General features: G+C 50.2%; 1 protein-coding gene across 2 annotated transcripts in view; it reads left to right on the forward strand.

The window, feature by feature from the left end:
* Positions 1 to 3,118, forward strand: part of LOC140731970 (transcription factor ETV7-like) — a 92,566-nt gene extending 89,448 nt beyond the window's left edge. For both annotated transcript variants that reach the window (XM_073054008.1, XM_073054009.1), the window contains 2 exons: positions 1,006 to 1,106; positions 2,762 to 3,118. In XM_073054008.1, coding sequence (XP_072910109.1) covers positions 1,006 to 1,106; positions 2,762 to 2,876 — 216 coding nt within the window. In that variant the 3' untranslated portion in view covers positions 2,877 to 3,118. The remainder of the gene's footprint in view (positions 1 to 1,005; positions 1,107 to 2,761) is intronic.
* The last annotated feature ends 10,446 nt before the right edge of the window (positions 3,119 to 13,564 follow it).

Below are 13,564 nucleotides of genomic sequence, written 5' to 3' on the forward strand. Positions count from 1 at the left end.
GGATGCTGCCTAGATTAGAGAGGACGTTTTATGAGGATAGGCTGTAGGAACTGGGGCTTTTCTCTCTGGAGTGAAGGAGGATGAGAGATGATAGAGGTGTACAAGATGGTAAGAGGCATTAATAGAGTGGACAGCCAGAGACTTTCTCCCAGAGCACAAATGTCCAATGCAAGCGGGTATAATTTTAAGGTGATTGAAGTTAAGATGTCAGAGGAAAGTTTTTTTTTACTGAGAGGGTGGAACACCTTACTGGGTGGTGGTAAAAGCAGATATATTAGGGACAATTAAGAACCTTTAATAGGCAGGTGGATGATAAAAAAAATGGAGGCTTATGTGGGAGTATGTACATGGATTGATCTCAGATTATATTAAAAGGCTGGCACATCACTGTGAGCTGCAATGTTTTAAAATCCATATACACCACATCCATTGCTCTACCCTCATTAATTAGATTTGTCTCTTTTCTGAACCACTTCCATCTTAATGAGAGCCTTCCTACAGCAGGGCAGCCAGAACTATGAACAATACTCCCAAGTGTGCTCTTCCCAAAAACTCGTACAGTTGTAACCGTGTCGACCTGATCCGTTCTATTTAACATCATACTGACCACAGCCGCACAAAGTTAAATATATCACAGAGAGGCTGCTGTTACATATTCCACTGGATGAGTTTCCTCTTAATTCATGTTTTCCTGTGACATAGGAGTCCATTCAGCCCATTGAATGTTTGCTGGCTTTCAGAGCAATTCCCATACTTATTTCCTTGAAATGCATTCACCCTCAAGTGCCAATCAACTCCCCCAGTCACCCCCACTCCAGGGGCACTTTACCACAGCCAGTTAACCTTTGGGACATGGGAGTAGACGGGAGCACCCAGGGGAAACCTACACAGTCACGGGGAGAGCGTGCAAACTCCACACAGACAGCACCAATGGTCTGGATTAGAGATGTGAGATTATACTCTGGGAAGAACAGTTGGTCACAAGTTCTCTTCTGTCCCATACAGAATCGAGCAAATATGACTTATGAGAAGATGTCAAGAGCTTTGCGCCACTACTACAAGCTAAACATTATCAAGAAGGAACCAGGCCAGAAGCTGCTGTTCAGGTGGGTGTGCTCGACCTCAGGTCATCGTTCAAGAGGGGTTGGGGAACACGGCAGTCACCATGTCATGAAACGGAGACATGGGGGACTGCAGAGGCTGGAATCTGGAGCAATACAGAAAGCCATCCGCTCTCCTCTCAGATTCCACGTCATGTCATGTCCTTTCCACATTCTCCCCTCCCTCATCTGCCTGTCACCCCCCCACCTGAATCCACCCATCACCTACTTGCATTTCCTCCGCCCTCTTACTCTGGCTATCCTCCCTCATTCTTTCAGTCTGGAGCGGGTCTCAGCCCGAAACGTCGGCTGTCCATTCCCCTCCATAGATGCTGCCTCTCGCCCTGTGATTGAAAGGCATCCTACCATCAGCACTGTTAAATCGAGCAGCTCTAACAATGAGCACTGTTACATCTCACCCAGCAGCTCAACGAAGGGTGCGTGGAAGTGCCCAACAGCGCCGGAAACCCTGACCAGCCACTGAACTGAGGCCCCCGTGATCTGTACAAATGAGCAGACACTGAAAAGGTCAGCACCAGACTGATCTAGACTGTACAGGTCAAGGTTAGATCAACTGTTAGTGGAATTCTTTGCCACGGAGGGCTGTGCAGGCCAGGTCGTTGGATATACATGGGGAGAAAAATCCAAAAGTCTGAGATGCAAAGGGACTTGGGAGTCCTTGTGTAGAACAGCCTAAAGGTTAACTTGCAGGTTGAGTCAGTGGTGAGGAAGGCAAATGCAATGTTAGCATTTATTTCAAGAGGTCTAGAATACAAGAGCAGGGATGTGATGCTGAGGCTTTATGAGACACTGGTGAGGCCTCACCTTGAGTATTGTGAACAGTTCTGGGCCCCTCATCTTAGAAGAGATGTGCTGGCATTGGAGAGGGTCCAGAGGAGGTTCACAAGGATGATTCCAGGAATGAAAGGGTTACCATATAAGGAACATTTGATGACTCTGGGTCTGTACTTGCTGGAATTTAGAAGCATGAAGGGGGGAATTAATTGAAACCTTTTGAATGTTGAAAGGGCTAGACAGAGTAGATGTGGAAAGAACGATTCCCATGGAGGGGAGTCTTAGGCAAGAGGGCACAGCCTCAGGGTAGGGGGCGTTCACTGAAGACAGAGTTGCAGAGAAATTTCTTTAACCAGAGGGTAATGAATTTGTGGAATTTATTGCCATATGCAGCTGTGGAGGCCAGGTCATTGGGTGTGTTTAAGGCAGAGTGTGATAGGTTCCTGATTGGACATGGCATCAAAGGTTATGGGGAGAAGGCCGGGGCGTGGAGCTGAGGAATGGAGAGGTAGGATAAGCCGTGATCTAATGGCAGAGCAGACGCACTGGACCAAATGGCCTGATTCTGCTGCCATGTCTCATTGACTTGCAGTTCTATATTTAAAGTGGAGGTTGATAGGTTCTTGATTAGTCAGAGCATCAAAAGTTACGTGGAGAAGACAGGAGAAAGGGTTTGAGAGGGAGAATAAATCAGCCCTGATGGAATGGCAGAGCAGACCCGATGGGACAAGTAGCCTAATTCTGCTCCTAAATCTTATGGTCTTATGGTCTCAAATCTCTCCATTTTTGCCGTAGTTGTAGCCACCGCTTTTCGAATACCTTTCCTGCAGTCCATAATCAGATCTGGCCATTGTTCCTTCAAACAGGTTCCTGAAGACGCCAGAGGAAATCATCCACAAACCTGACCGGTTGGAGCAACTGGAAGTTCAGGAACAGGATGGAGCAGACTTCAAAGAGGACACCTTCGAACTGTCACCATGACAATGACACAAAGACGGTACTCGGCAAAACACCGTCACACGTGACTGGCACCTGTCAATCATGGACACAACCCCCTCCACAATGGTACTAATGTGAAGTTTACCCCTGCAATAGGGGACAGTGATTTTTGTTTAATATTAGCACTACATTGCATCTCTGCACTGGTAAGATGTAAATTAAATTCAGAAACTTGCTGTCACATTTCTGAAGGGAAATGGTGAATAAATTCTTAATATTTTGTATCTTTTCAGATTCTGGCACAATATTGGAACTGAGACTCCACTAGAACACTCACTCACACACACACACACACACAGACACACACAGACACTCACAGTCACACACACACACACACACACACACACACACACTCACAGAGACACTCACACTCACAGAGACACACACACACTCACTCACAGAGACACACACACACACACACACTCACTCAAAGAGACACTCACACGACACACACACACACACACACTCACTCACAGAGACACTCACACTCACAGACACACACACACACACTCACTCACAGAGACACTCACACTCACAGACACACACACACACACACACTGTCTGACACAGCTGTGATCCAGAACACACAATGTACAGTAGTACAGCACTGTACAGGCCCTTCAGCCCACAACGATGTACTGACCTTTTAACCTACTCCAAGATCAATCTAACCACCCCTCCCCCACTCATCCCTCCATTTTTCTTTCATCCTTCTGCCCTTCTCAGAGTCCCTTAAACCTCCCTAATGAACCCGGCAGCAATTCCGCACGTCCACACTCTCATCCTCCCTTGATCCAATGATCATTGATTTGTTGTCTTGGGCCGTTCAGCCCCAGTTCCAGCACTGAACCCATTTGCCAAATTAACCAGGGAAGGGATTAGCTAACTGCGGAGTAAACTACCTCATACATGTAGAAATTGTTTGATCGTCAAGCGAAGGGAGATGAGATTTCACCTGACAGCGGTGTACAGGATGATGAGAGACATAGATCAACTGGACAGCCGAAGGCATTTTCCCTGTGTACATGGCAAGGACAGGATGCATAATTTTAAAGAGATGGGAGGAGAGTGTAGGAGGGGTATGTTTTTTAGAGTGATGTCTTTGTGGAACACCCTGCCAGTGGTGGTGGTTGAGGCAGATACATTAGAGACATTTAACACCCTCTTAGATAAGCACAGGAAAATGGAGGGCTATGTGAGAGCAGAGGGTTAGATTGATCTTAAGAGTAGGTTAAAAGGGGGACGAAGAGCTTGTATTGTGCTGTTGTGCTGTAGTGTTCTATATTCTATCAGATCACAGCAGTGTAGTGGCTAGCACAACGCTTTACAGGGCCTGTAACCAGAGTACTATTCCTGCCGCTGTTTGAAAGGAGTTTGTACCTTCTCCACATGACATTGTAGGATTCTTCCATGGGCTCCAGTGTTCCTCCACACTGCAAAGGTGTAGCAGTTGGCAGGTTAATTGGTTGTTGTAAACTGACCAGCCACTGGGCTGGGATGAGATAGGAGGCCTACTGGGTGGCGTGGCTCAAAGGGCCGGAAGGACGAATTCCACAAAAATCTCAATAAATAAATATATCACAAGACATATTTTAATCAATGATACTTCCAGGAAAATATCACTTCCGGAATTGAACTGCCACTGCACACTATAGGAAAATAGGTAGTCTCACAAGGAATTATTTAAAGTTACCGTCCCATTCCATTAATGTCCATTTCTGGGCTTTGGTATGTTTGGCAGACCGGGTCACTGCAGACTGTACACTGACACAGTCGGAATAGCGGACCGGGACACTGCAGACTGCACACTGACACAGTCGGAATACCAGACCGGGTCACTGCAGACCACACACTGACACAGTCGGAATACCGGACCGGAACACTGCAGACCGCACACAGACACAGTCGGAATACCGGACCGGGACACTGCAGACCGCACACAGACACAGTCGGAATACCAGACCAGGTCACTGCAGACTGCACACTGACACAGTCGGAATACCGGACAGGGACACTGCAGACTGTACACTGACACAGTCTGAATACCGGACCGGGTCACTGCAGACCACACACTGACACAGTCGGAATACCGGACCGGGACACTGCAGACTGCACACAGACACAGTCGGAATACCAGACCGGGTCACTGCAGACTGCACACTGACACAGTTGGAATACCGGACTGGGACACTGCAGACTGTACACTGACACAGTCTGAATACCGAACCAGGTCACTGCAGACTGCGCACTGACCCAGTCGGAATACCGGACCAGGTCACTGCAGACTGTACATTGACACAGTTGGAATACCGGGCCAGGTCACTGCAGACTGCACACTGACACAGTCTGAATACCAAACCAGGCCACTGCAGACTGCACACTGAAACATTCGGAATAACGGACTGGAACACTGCAAACTGCACACTGACACAGTCGGAATACCGGACCAGGTCACTGCAGACTGTACACTGACACAGTCGGAAAACTACACCAGGAAACTGCAGACTGCACACTGACACAGTCTGAATACCGAACCAGGCCACTGCAAACTGCACACTGACACAGTCGGAATAACGGACTGGGACACTGCAGACTGCACACTGACACAGTCGGAATAACGGACTGGGACACTGCAGACTGCACACTGACACAGTCGGAATAACGGACTGGGTCACTGCAGACTGCACACTGACACAGTCGGAATACTGAACCAGGCCACTGCAGACTGCACACCGACACAGTCGGAATACCAGACCGGGGCACAGTAGACCGTACGCTGACACAGTTGGAATACCGGACCGGGACACAGTAGACCGTACACTGACACAGTTGGAATACCGGACCGGGACACTGCAGACTACACACTGACACAGTCGGAATACCACACCAGGAAACTGCAGACTGCACGCTGACACAGTCGGAATACCGGACCAGGTCACTGCAGACTACACTGACACAGTCAGAAAACCACACCAGGAAACTGCAGACTGCACACTGACACAGTCTGAATACCGAACCAGGCCACTGCAAACTGCACACTGACACAGTCGGAATAACGGACTGGGACACTGCAGACTGCACACTGACACAGTCGGAATAACGGACTGGGACACTGCAGACTGCACACTGACACAGTCGGAATAACGGACTGGGTCACTGCAGACTGCACACTGACACAGTCGGAATACCGAACCAGGCCACTGCAGACTGCGCACTGACACAGTCGGAATACCGGACCAGGACACTGCAGACTGCGCACTGACACAGTCGGAATACCGGACCAGGACACTGCAGACTGCACGCTGACACAGTTGGAATACCGGACCAGGACACTGCAAACTGCATACTGACACAGTCAGAATACCGGACCGGGACACTGCAGACTGCACACTGACACAGTCGGAATACCGGACAGGGACACTATAGACTGTGCACTGACAGAGTCGGAATAACAGACCGGGACACTATAGACTGTGCACTGACAGTTGGAATACCGGACCGGGACACTGCAGACTGCACACTGACACAGTCGGAATACCGGACAGGGACACTATAGACTGTGCACTGACAGAGTCGGAATAACAGACCGGGACACTATAGACTGTGCACTGACAGTTGGAATACCGGACCGGGACACTGCAGACTAAACACTGAAACACTCGAAATACCACATTGGGACACTGCAGACTGCACACTGGCACAGTCGGAATACCGGACCAGGTCACTGCAGACTGCACACTGACACAGTCGGAATAACGGACTGGGACACTGCAGACTGCGCACTGACACAGTCGGAATACCGGACCAGGTCACTGCAGACTGTACACTGACACAGTCGGAAAACCACACCAGGAAACTGCAGACTGCACACTGACACAGTCTGAATACCGAACCAGGCCACTGCAAACTGCACACTGACACAGTCGGAATAATGGACTGGGACACTGCAGACTGCACACTGACACAGTCGGAATAACGGACTGGGACACTGCAGACTGCACACTGACACAGTCGGAATAACGGACTGGGACACTGCAGACTGTACACTGACACAGTCGGAATACCGAACCAGGCCACTGCAGACTGCACACCGACACAGTCGGAATACCAGACCGGGGCACAGTAGACCGTACGCTGACACAGTTGGAATACCGGACCGGGACACAGTAGACCGTACGCTGACACAGTTGGAATACCGGACCGGGACACTGCAGACTACACACTGAAACATTCGGAATACCACACCGGGACACTGCAGACTGCACACTGGCACAGTCGGAATACCGGACCAGGTCACTGCAGACTGTACACTGACACAGTCGGAATAACGGACTGGGACACTGCAGACTGCACACTGACACAGTCGGAATACCACACCAGGAAACTGCAGACTGCACACTGAAACATTCGGAATAACGGACTGGAACACTGCAAACTGCACACTGACACAGTCGGAATACCGGGCCAGGTCACTGCAGACTACACTGACGCAGTTGGAAAACCACACCAGGAAACTGCAGACTGCACACTGACACAGTCTGAATACCGAACCAGGCCACTGCAAACTGCACACTGACACAGTCGGAATAACAGACTGGGACACTGCAGACTGCACACTGACACAGTCGGAATAACGGACCAGGACACTGCAGACTGCGCACTGACACAGTCGGAATACCGGACCAGGACACTGCAGACTGCACGCTGACACAGTTGGAATACCGGACCAGGACACTGCAAACTGCATACTGACACAGTCAGAATCCCGGACCAGGACACTGCAGACTGCACACTGACACAGTCGGAATACTGGACAGGGACACTATAGACTGTGCACTGACAGTTGGAATAACGGACCGGGACACTGCAGACTGTACACTAACACAGTCGGAATACCGGACCAGGTCACTGCAGACTGTACACTGACACAGTCGGAATAACGGACTGGGACACTGCAGACTGCACACTGACACAGTCGGAATAACGGACTGGGACACTATAGACTGTACACTGACACAGTCGGAATAACGGACTGGGTCACTGCAGACTGCACACTGACACAGTCGGAATACCGAACCAGGACACTGCAGACTGCACGCTGACACAGTTGGAATACCGGACCAGGACACTGCAAACTGCATACTGACACAGTCAGAATACCGGACCGGGACACTGCAGACTGCACACTGGCACAGTCGGAATACCAGACCAGGTCACTGCAGACTGTACACTGACACAGTCGGAATAACGGACTGGGACACTATAGACTGTACACTGACACAGTCGGAATAACGGACTGGGTCACTGCAGACTGCACACTGACACAGTCGGAATACCGAAACAGGCCACTGCAGACTGCACACCGACACAGTCGGAATACCAGACCGGGGCACAGTAGACCGTACGCTGACACAGTTGGTATACCGGACCGGGACACTGCAGACTAAACACTGAAACATTCGGAATACCACACCGGGACACTGCAGACTGCACACTGGCACAGTCGGAATACCGGACCAGGTCACTGCAGACTGTACACTGACACAGTCGGAATAACGGACCGGGACACTATAGACTGTGCACTGACAGAGTCGGAATAACGGACCAGGACACTGTAGACTGTACACTGAAACATTCAGAATAACGGACTGGGACACTGCAAACTGCACACTGACACAGTCAGAATACCGGACCAGGACACTGCAGACTGCACACTGACACAGTCGGAATAACGGACTGGGACACTATAGACTGTACACTGACACAGTCGGAATAACGGACTAGGTCACTGCAGACTGCACACTGACACAGTCGGAATACCGAACCAGGCCACTGCAAACTGCACACTGAGACAGTCAGAATACCGGACCAGGTCACTTCAAACTGTACACTGACACAGTCGGAATAACGGACCGGGACACTATAGACTGTACACTGACACAGTCGGAATAACAGACCGGGTCACTATAAACTGTACACTGACAGAGTCGGAATAACAGACCGGGACACTATAGACTGTGCACTGACAGTCGGAATAACGGACCGGGACACTGCAGACTGTACACTAACACAGTCTGAATACCGAAACAGGCCACTGCAGACTGCACACCGACACAGTCGGAATACCAGACTGGGGCACAGTAGACCGTACGCTGACACAGTTGGAATACCGGACCGGGACACTGCAGACTAAACACTGAAACATTCGGAATACCACACCGGGACACTGCAGACTGCACACTGGCACAGTCGGAATACCAGACCAGGTCACTGCAGACTGTACACTGACACAGTCGGAATAACGGACCGGGACACTATAGACTGTGCACTGACAGAGTCGGAATAACGGACCAGGACACTGCAGACTGTACACTGAAACATTCAGAATAACGGACTGGGACACTGCAGACTGCACACTGACACAGTCGGAATACCGAACCAGGACACTGCAGACTGTACACTGAAACATTCAGAATAACGGACTGGGACAATGCAAACTGCACACTGACACAGTCAGAATACCGGACCAGGTCACTGCAGACTGTACACTGACACAGTCGGAATAACGGACCGGGACACTATAGACTGTACACTGACACAGTCGGAATAACAGAACGGGTCACTATAAACTATACACTGACACAGTCAGAATAACAGACCGGGTCACTATAAACTGTACACTGACAGAGTCGGAATACTGGACCGGGTCACTGCAGACTGCACACTGACACAGTCGGAATACCACACCGGGACACTGCAGACTGTACACTGAAACATTCGGAATAACAGACTGGGACACTGCAAACTGCACACTGAGACAGTCAGAATACCGGACCAGGTCACTTCAAACTGTACACTAACACAGTCGGAATAATGGACCGAGATACTATAGACTGTACACTGACACAGTCGGAATAACGGACCAGGACACTATAGACTGTACACTGACACAGTTGGAATAACAGACCGGGACACTATAGACTGTGCATGACAGTCAGAATAATGGACCGGGACACTGCAGACTGTGCACTGACAGAGTCGGAATAACGGACCGGGACACTGCAGACTGTACACTAACACAGTCTGAATACCGAAACAGGCCACTGCAGACTGCACACCGACACAGTCGGAATACCAGACCGGGGCACAGTAGACCGTATGCTGACACAGTCGGAATACCGGACCAGGTCACTGCAGACTGTACACTGACACAGTCGGAATAACGGACCGGGACACTATAGACTGTGCACTGACAGAGTCGGAATAACGGACCGGGACACTGCAGACTGTACACTGAAACATTCAGAATAACGGACCGGGACACTATAGACTGTACACTGACACAGTCGGAATAACAGAACGGGTCACTATAAACTATACACTGACACAGTCAGAATAACAGACCGGGTCACTATAAACTGTACACTGACAGAGTCGGAATACCGGACCGGGTCACTGCAGACTGCACACTGACACAGACGGAATACCACACCGGGACACTGCAGACTGTACACTGAAACATTCAGAATAACGGACTGGGACACTGCAAACTGCACACTGAGACAGTCAGAATACCGGACCAGGTCACTTCAAACTGTACACTGACACAGTCGGAATAATGGACCGGGACACTATAGACTGTACACTGACACAGTCGGAATAACAGACCGGGTCACTATAAACTGTACACTGACAGAGTCGGAATAACAGACCGGGACACTATAGACTGTGCACTGACAGTCAGAATAATGGACCGGGACACTGCAGACTGTGCACTGACAGAGTCAGAATACCAGACTGAGGCACAGCAGACCGTACGCTGACACAGTCAGAACACCGGACCAGGACACTGCAGACTGTACACTGAAACATTCAGAATAACGGACTGGGACACTGCAAACTGCACACTGACACAGTCAGAATACCGGACCAGGTCACTGCAGACTGTACACTGACACAGTCGGAATACCGGACCGGGACACTGCAGACAGTACATTGACACAGTCGGAATACCGGACCGGGTCATTGCAGACTGTACATTGACACAGTCGGAATATCGGACCGGGTCACTGCAGACTGTACATTGACATAGTTGGAATACAGGACTGAGACACTGCAGGCTGCACACTGACACAGTCGGAATACCGAACCAGGCCACTGCAGACTGCACACTGACACAGTCAGAATACCGGACCAGGACACTGCAAACTGCACACTGACACAGTCGGAATACCGGACCGGGACACTGCAGACAGTACATTGACACAGTCGGAATACCGGACCGGGTCATTGCAGACTGTACATTGACACAGTCGGAATACCGGACCGGGACACTATAGACCGTACACTGACACATTCGGAATAATGGACCGGGACACTGCAAACTGCACACTGACGCAGTCAGAATACCGGACAGGGACACTTTAAACTGTACACTTACACAGTCGGAATACTGGACTGGGACACTGCAGACTGTACATTGACACAGTCGGAATACCGGACCGGGACACTATAGACTGTACACTGACACAGTCGGAATAACAGACCGGGTCGCTATAAACTGTACACTGACACAGTCGGAATAACAGACCGGGTCACTATAAACTGTACACTGACAGAGTCGGAATACCGGACCGGGGCACTGTAGACCGTACGCTGACACAGTCGGAATACCGGACTGGAACATTGCAGACTGCACACTGACACAGTCGGAATACCGTACCGTGTCTTTGCAGACTGCACACTGACACCATCGGAATACCAGACCGGGACACTGCAGACTGTACATTGACACAGTCGGAATACCGGACCGGGTCACTGCAGACTGTACATTGACATAGTTGGAATACCGGACCGAGACACTGCAGACTGTACATTGACACAGTCGGAATACCGGACCAGGTCACTGCAGACTGTACATTGACACAGTCGGAATACCGGACTGGGTCACTGCAGACTGTACATTGACATAGTTGGATACCGGACTGAGACACTGCAGGCTGCACACTGAAACAGTCGGAATACCAGACCGGGGCACAGTAGACCGTACGCTGACACAGTTGGAATACCGGACCGGGACACTGCAGACTAAACACTGAAACATTCGGAATACCACACCGGGACACTGCAGACTGCACACTGGCACAGTCGGAATACCAGACCAGGTCACTGCAGACTGTACACTGACACAGTCGGAATAACGGACCGGGACACTATAGACTGTGCACTGACAGAGTCGGAATAACGGACCAGGACACTGCAGACTGTACACTGAAACATTCAGAATAACGGACTGGGACACTGCAGACTGCACACTGACACAGTCGGAATACCGAACCAGGACACTGCAGACTGTACACTGAAACATTCAGAATAACGGACTGGGACAATGCAAACTGCACACTGACACAGTCAGAATACCGGACCAGGTCACTGCAGACTGTACACTGACACAGTCGGAATAACGGACCGGGACACTATAGACTGTACACTGACACAGTCGGAATAACAGAACGGGTCACTATAAACTATACACTGACACAGTCAGAATAACAGACCGGGTCACTATAAACTGTACACTGACAGAGTCGGAATACCGGACCGGGTCACTGCAGACTGCACACTGACACAGTCGGAATACCACACCGGGACACTGCAGACTGTACACTGAAACATTCGGAATAACAGACTGGGACACTGCAAACTGCACACTGAGACAGTCAGAATACCGGACCAGGTCACTTCAAACTGTACACTAACACAGTCGGAATAATGGACCGAGACACTATAGACTGTACACTGACACAGTCGGAATAACGGACCAGGACACTATAGACTGTACACTGACACAGTTGGAATAACAGACCGGGACACTATAGACTGTGCACTGACAGTCAGAATAATGGACCGGGACACTGCAGACTGTGCACTGACAGAGTCGGAATAACGGACCGGGACACTGCAGACTGTACACTAACACAGTCTGAATACCGAAACAGGCCACTGCAGACTGCACACCGACACAGTCGGAATACCAGACCGGGGCACAGTAGACCGTATGCTGACACAGTCGGAATACCGGACCAGGTCACTGCAGACTGTACACTGACACAGTCGGAATAACGGACCGGGACACTATAGACTGTGCACTGACAGAGTCGGAATAACGGACCGGGACACTGCAGACTGTACACTGAAACATTCAGAATAACGGACTGGGACACTGCAAACTGCACACTGACACAGTCAGAATACCGGACCAGGTCACTGCAGACTGTACACTGACACAGTCGGAATAACAGACCGGGACACTATAGACTGTACACTGACACAGTCGGAATAACAGAACGGGTCACTATAAACTATACACTGACACAGTCAGAATAACAGACTGGGTCACTATAAACTGTACACTGACAGAGTCGGAATACCGGACCGGGTCACTGCAGACTGCACACTGACACAGACGGAATACCACACCGGGACACTGCAGACTGTACACTGAAACATTCAGAATAACGGACTGGGACACTGCAAACTGCACACTGAGACAGTCAGAATACCGGACCAGGTCACTTCAAACTGTACACTGACACAGTCGGAATAATGGACCGGGACACTATAGACTGTACACTGACACAGTCGGAATAACAGACCGGGTCACTATAAAC

This window comes from Hemitrygon akajei, chromosome 8 (genome assembly GCF_048418815.1).
Source record: "Hemitrygon akajei chromosome 8, sHemAka1.3, whole genome shotgun sequence".
Classification (NCBI taxonomy): Eukaryota; Metazoa; Chordata; class Chondrichthyes; order Myliobatiformes; family Dasyatidae; genus Hemitrygon; species Hemitrygon akajei.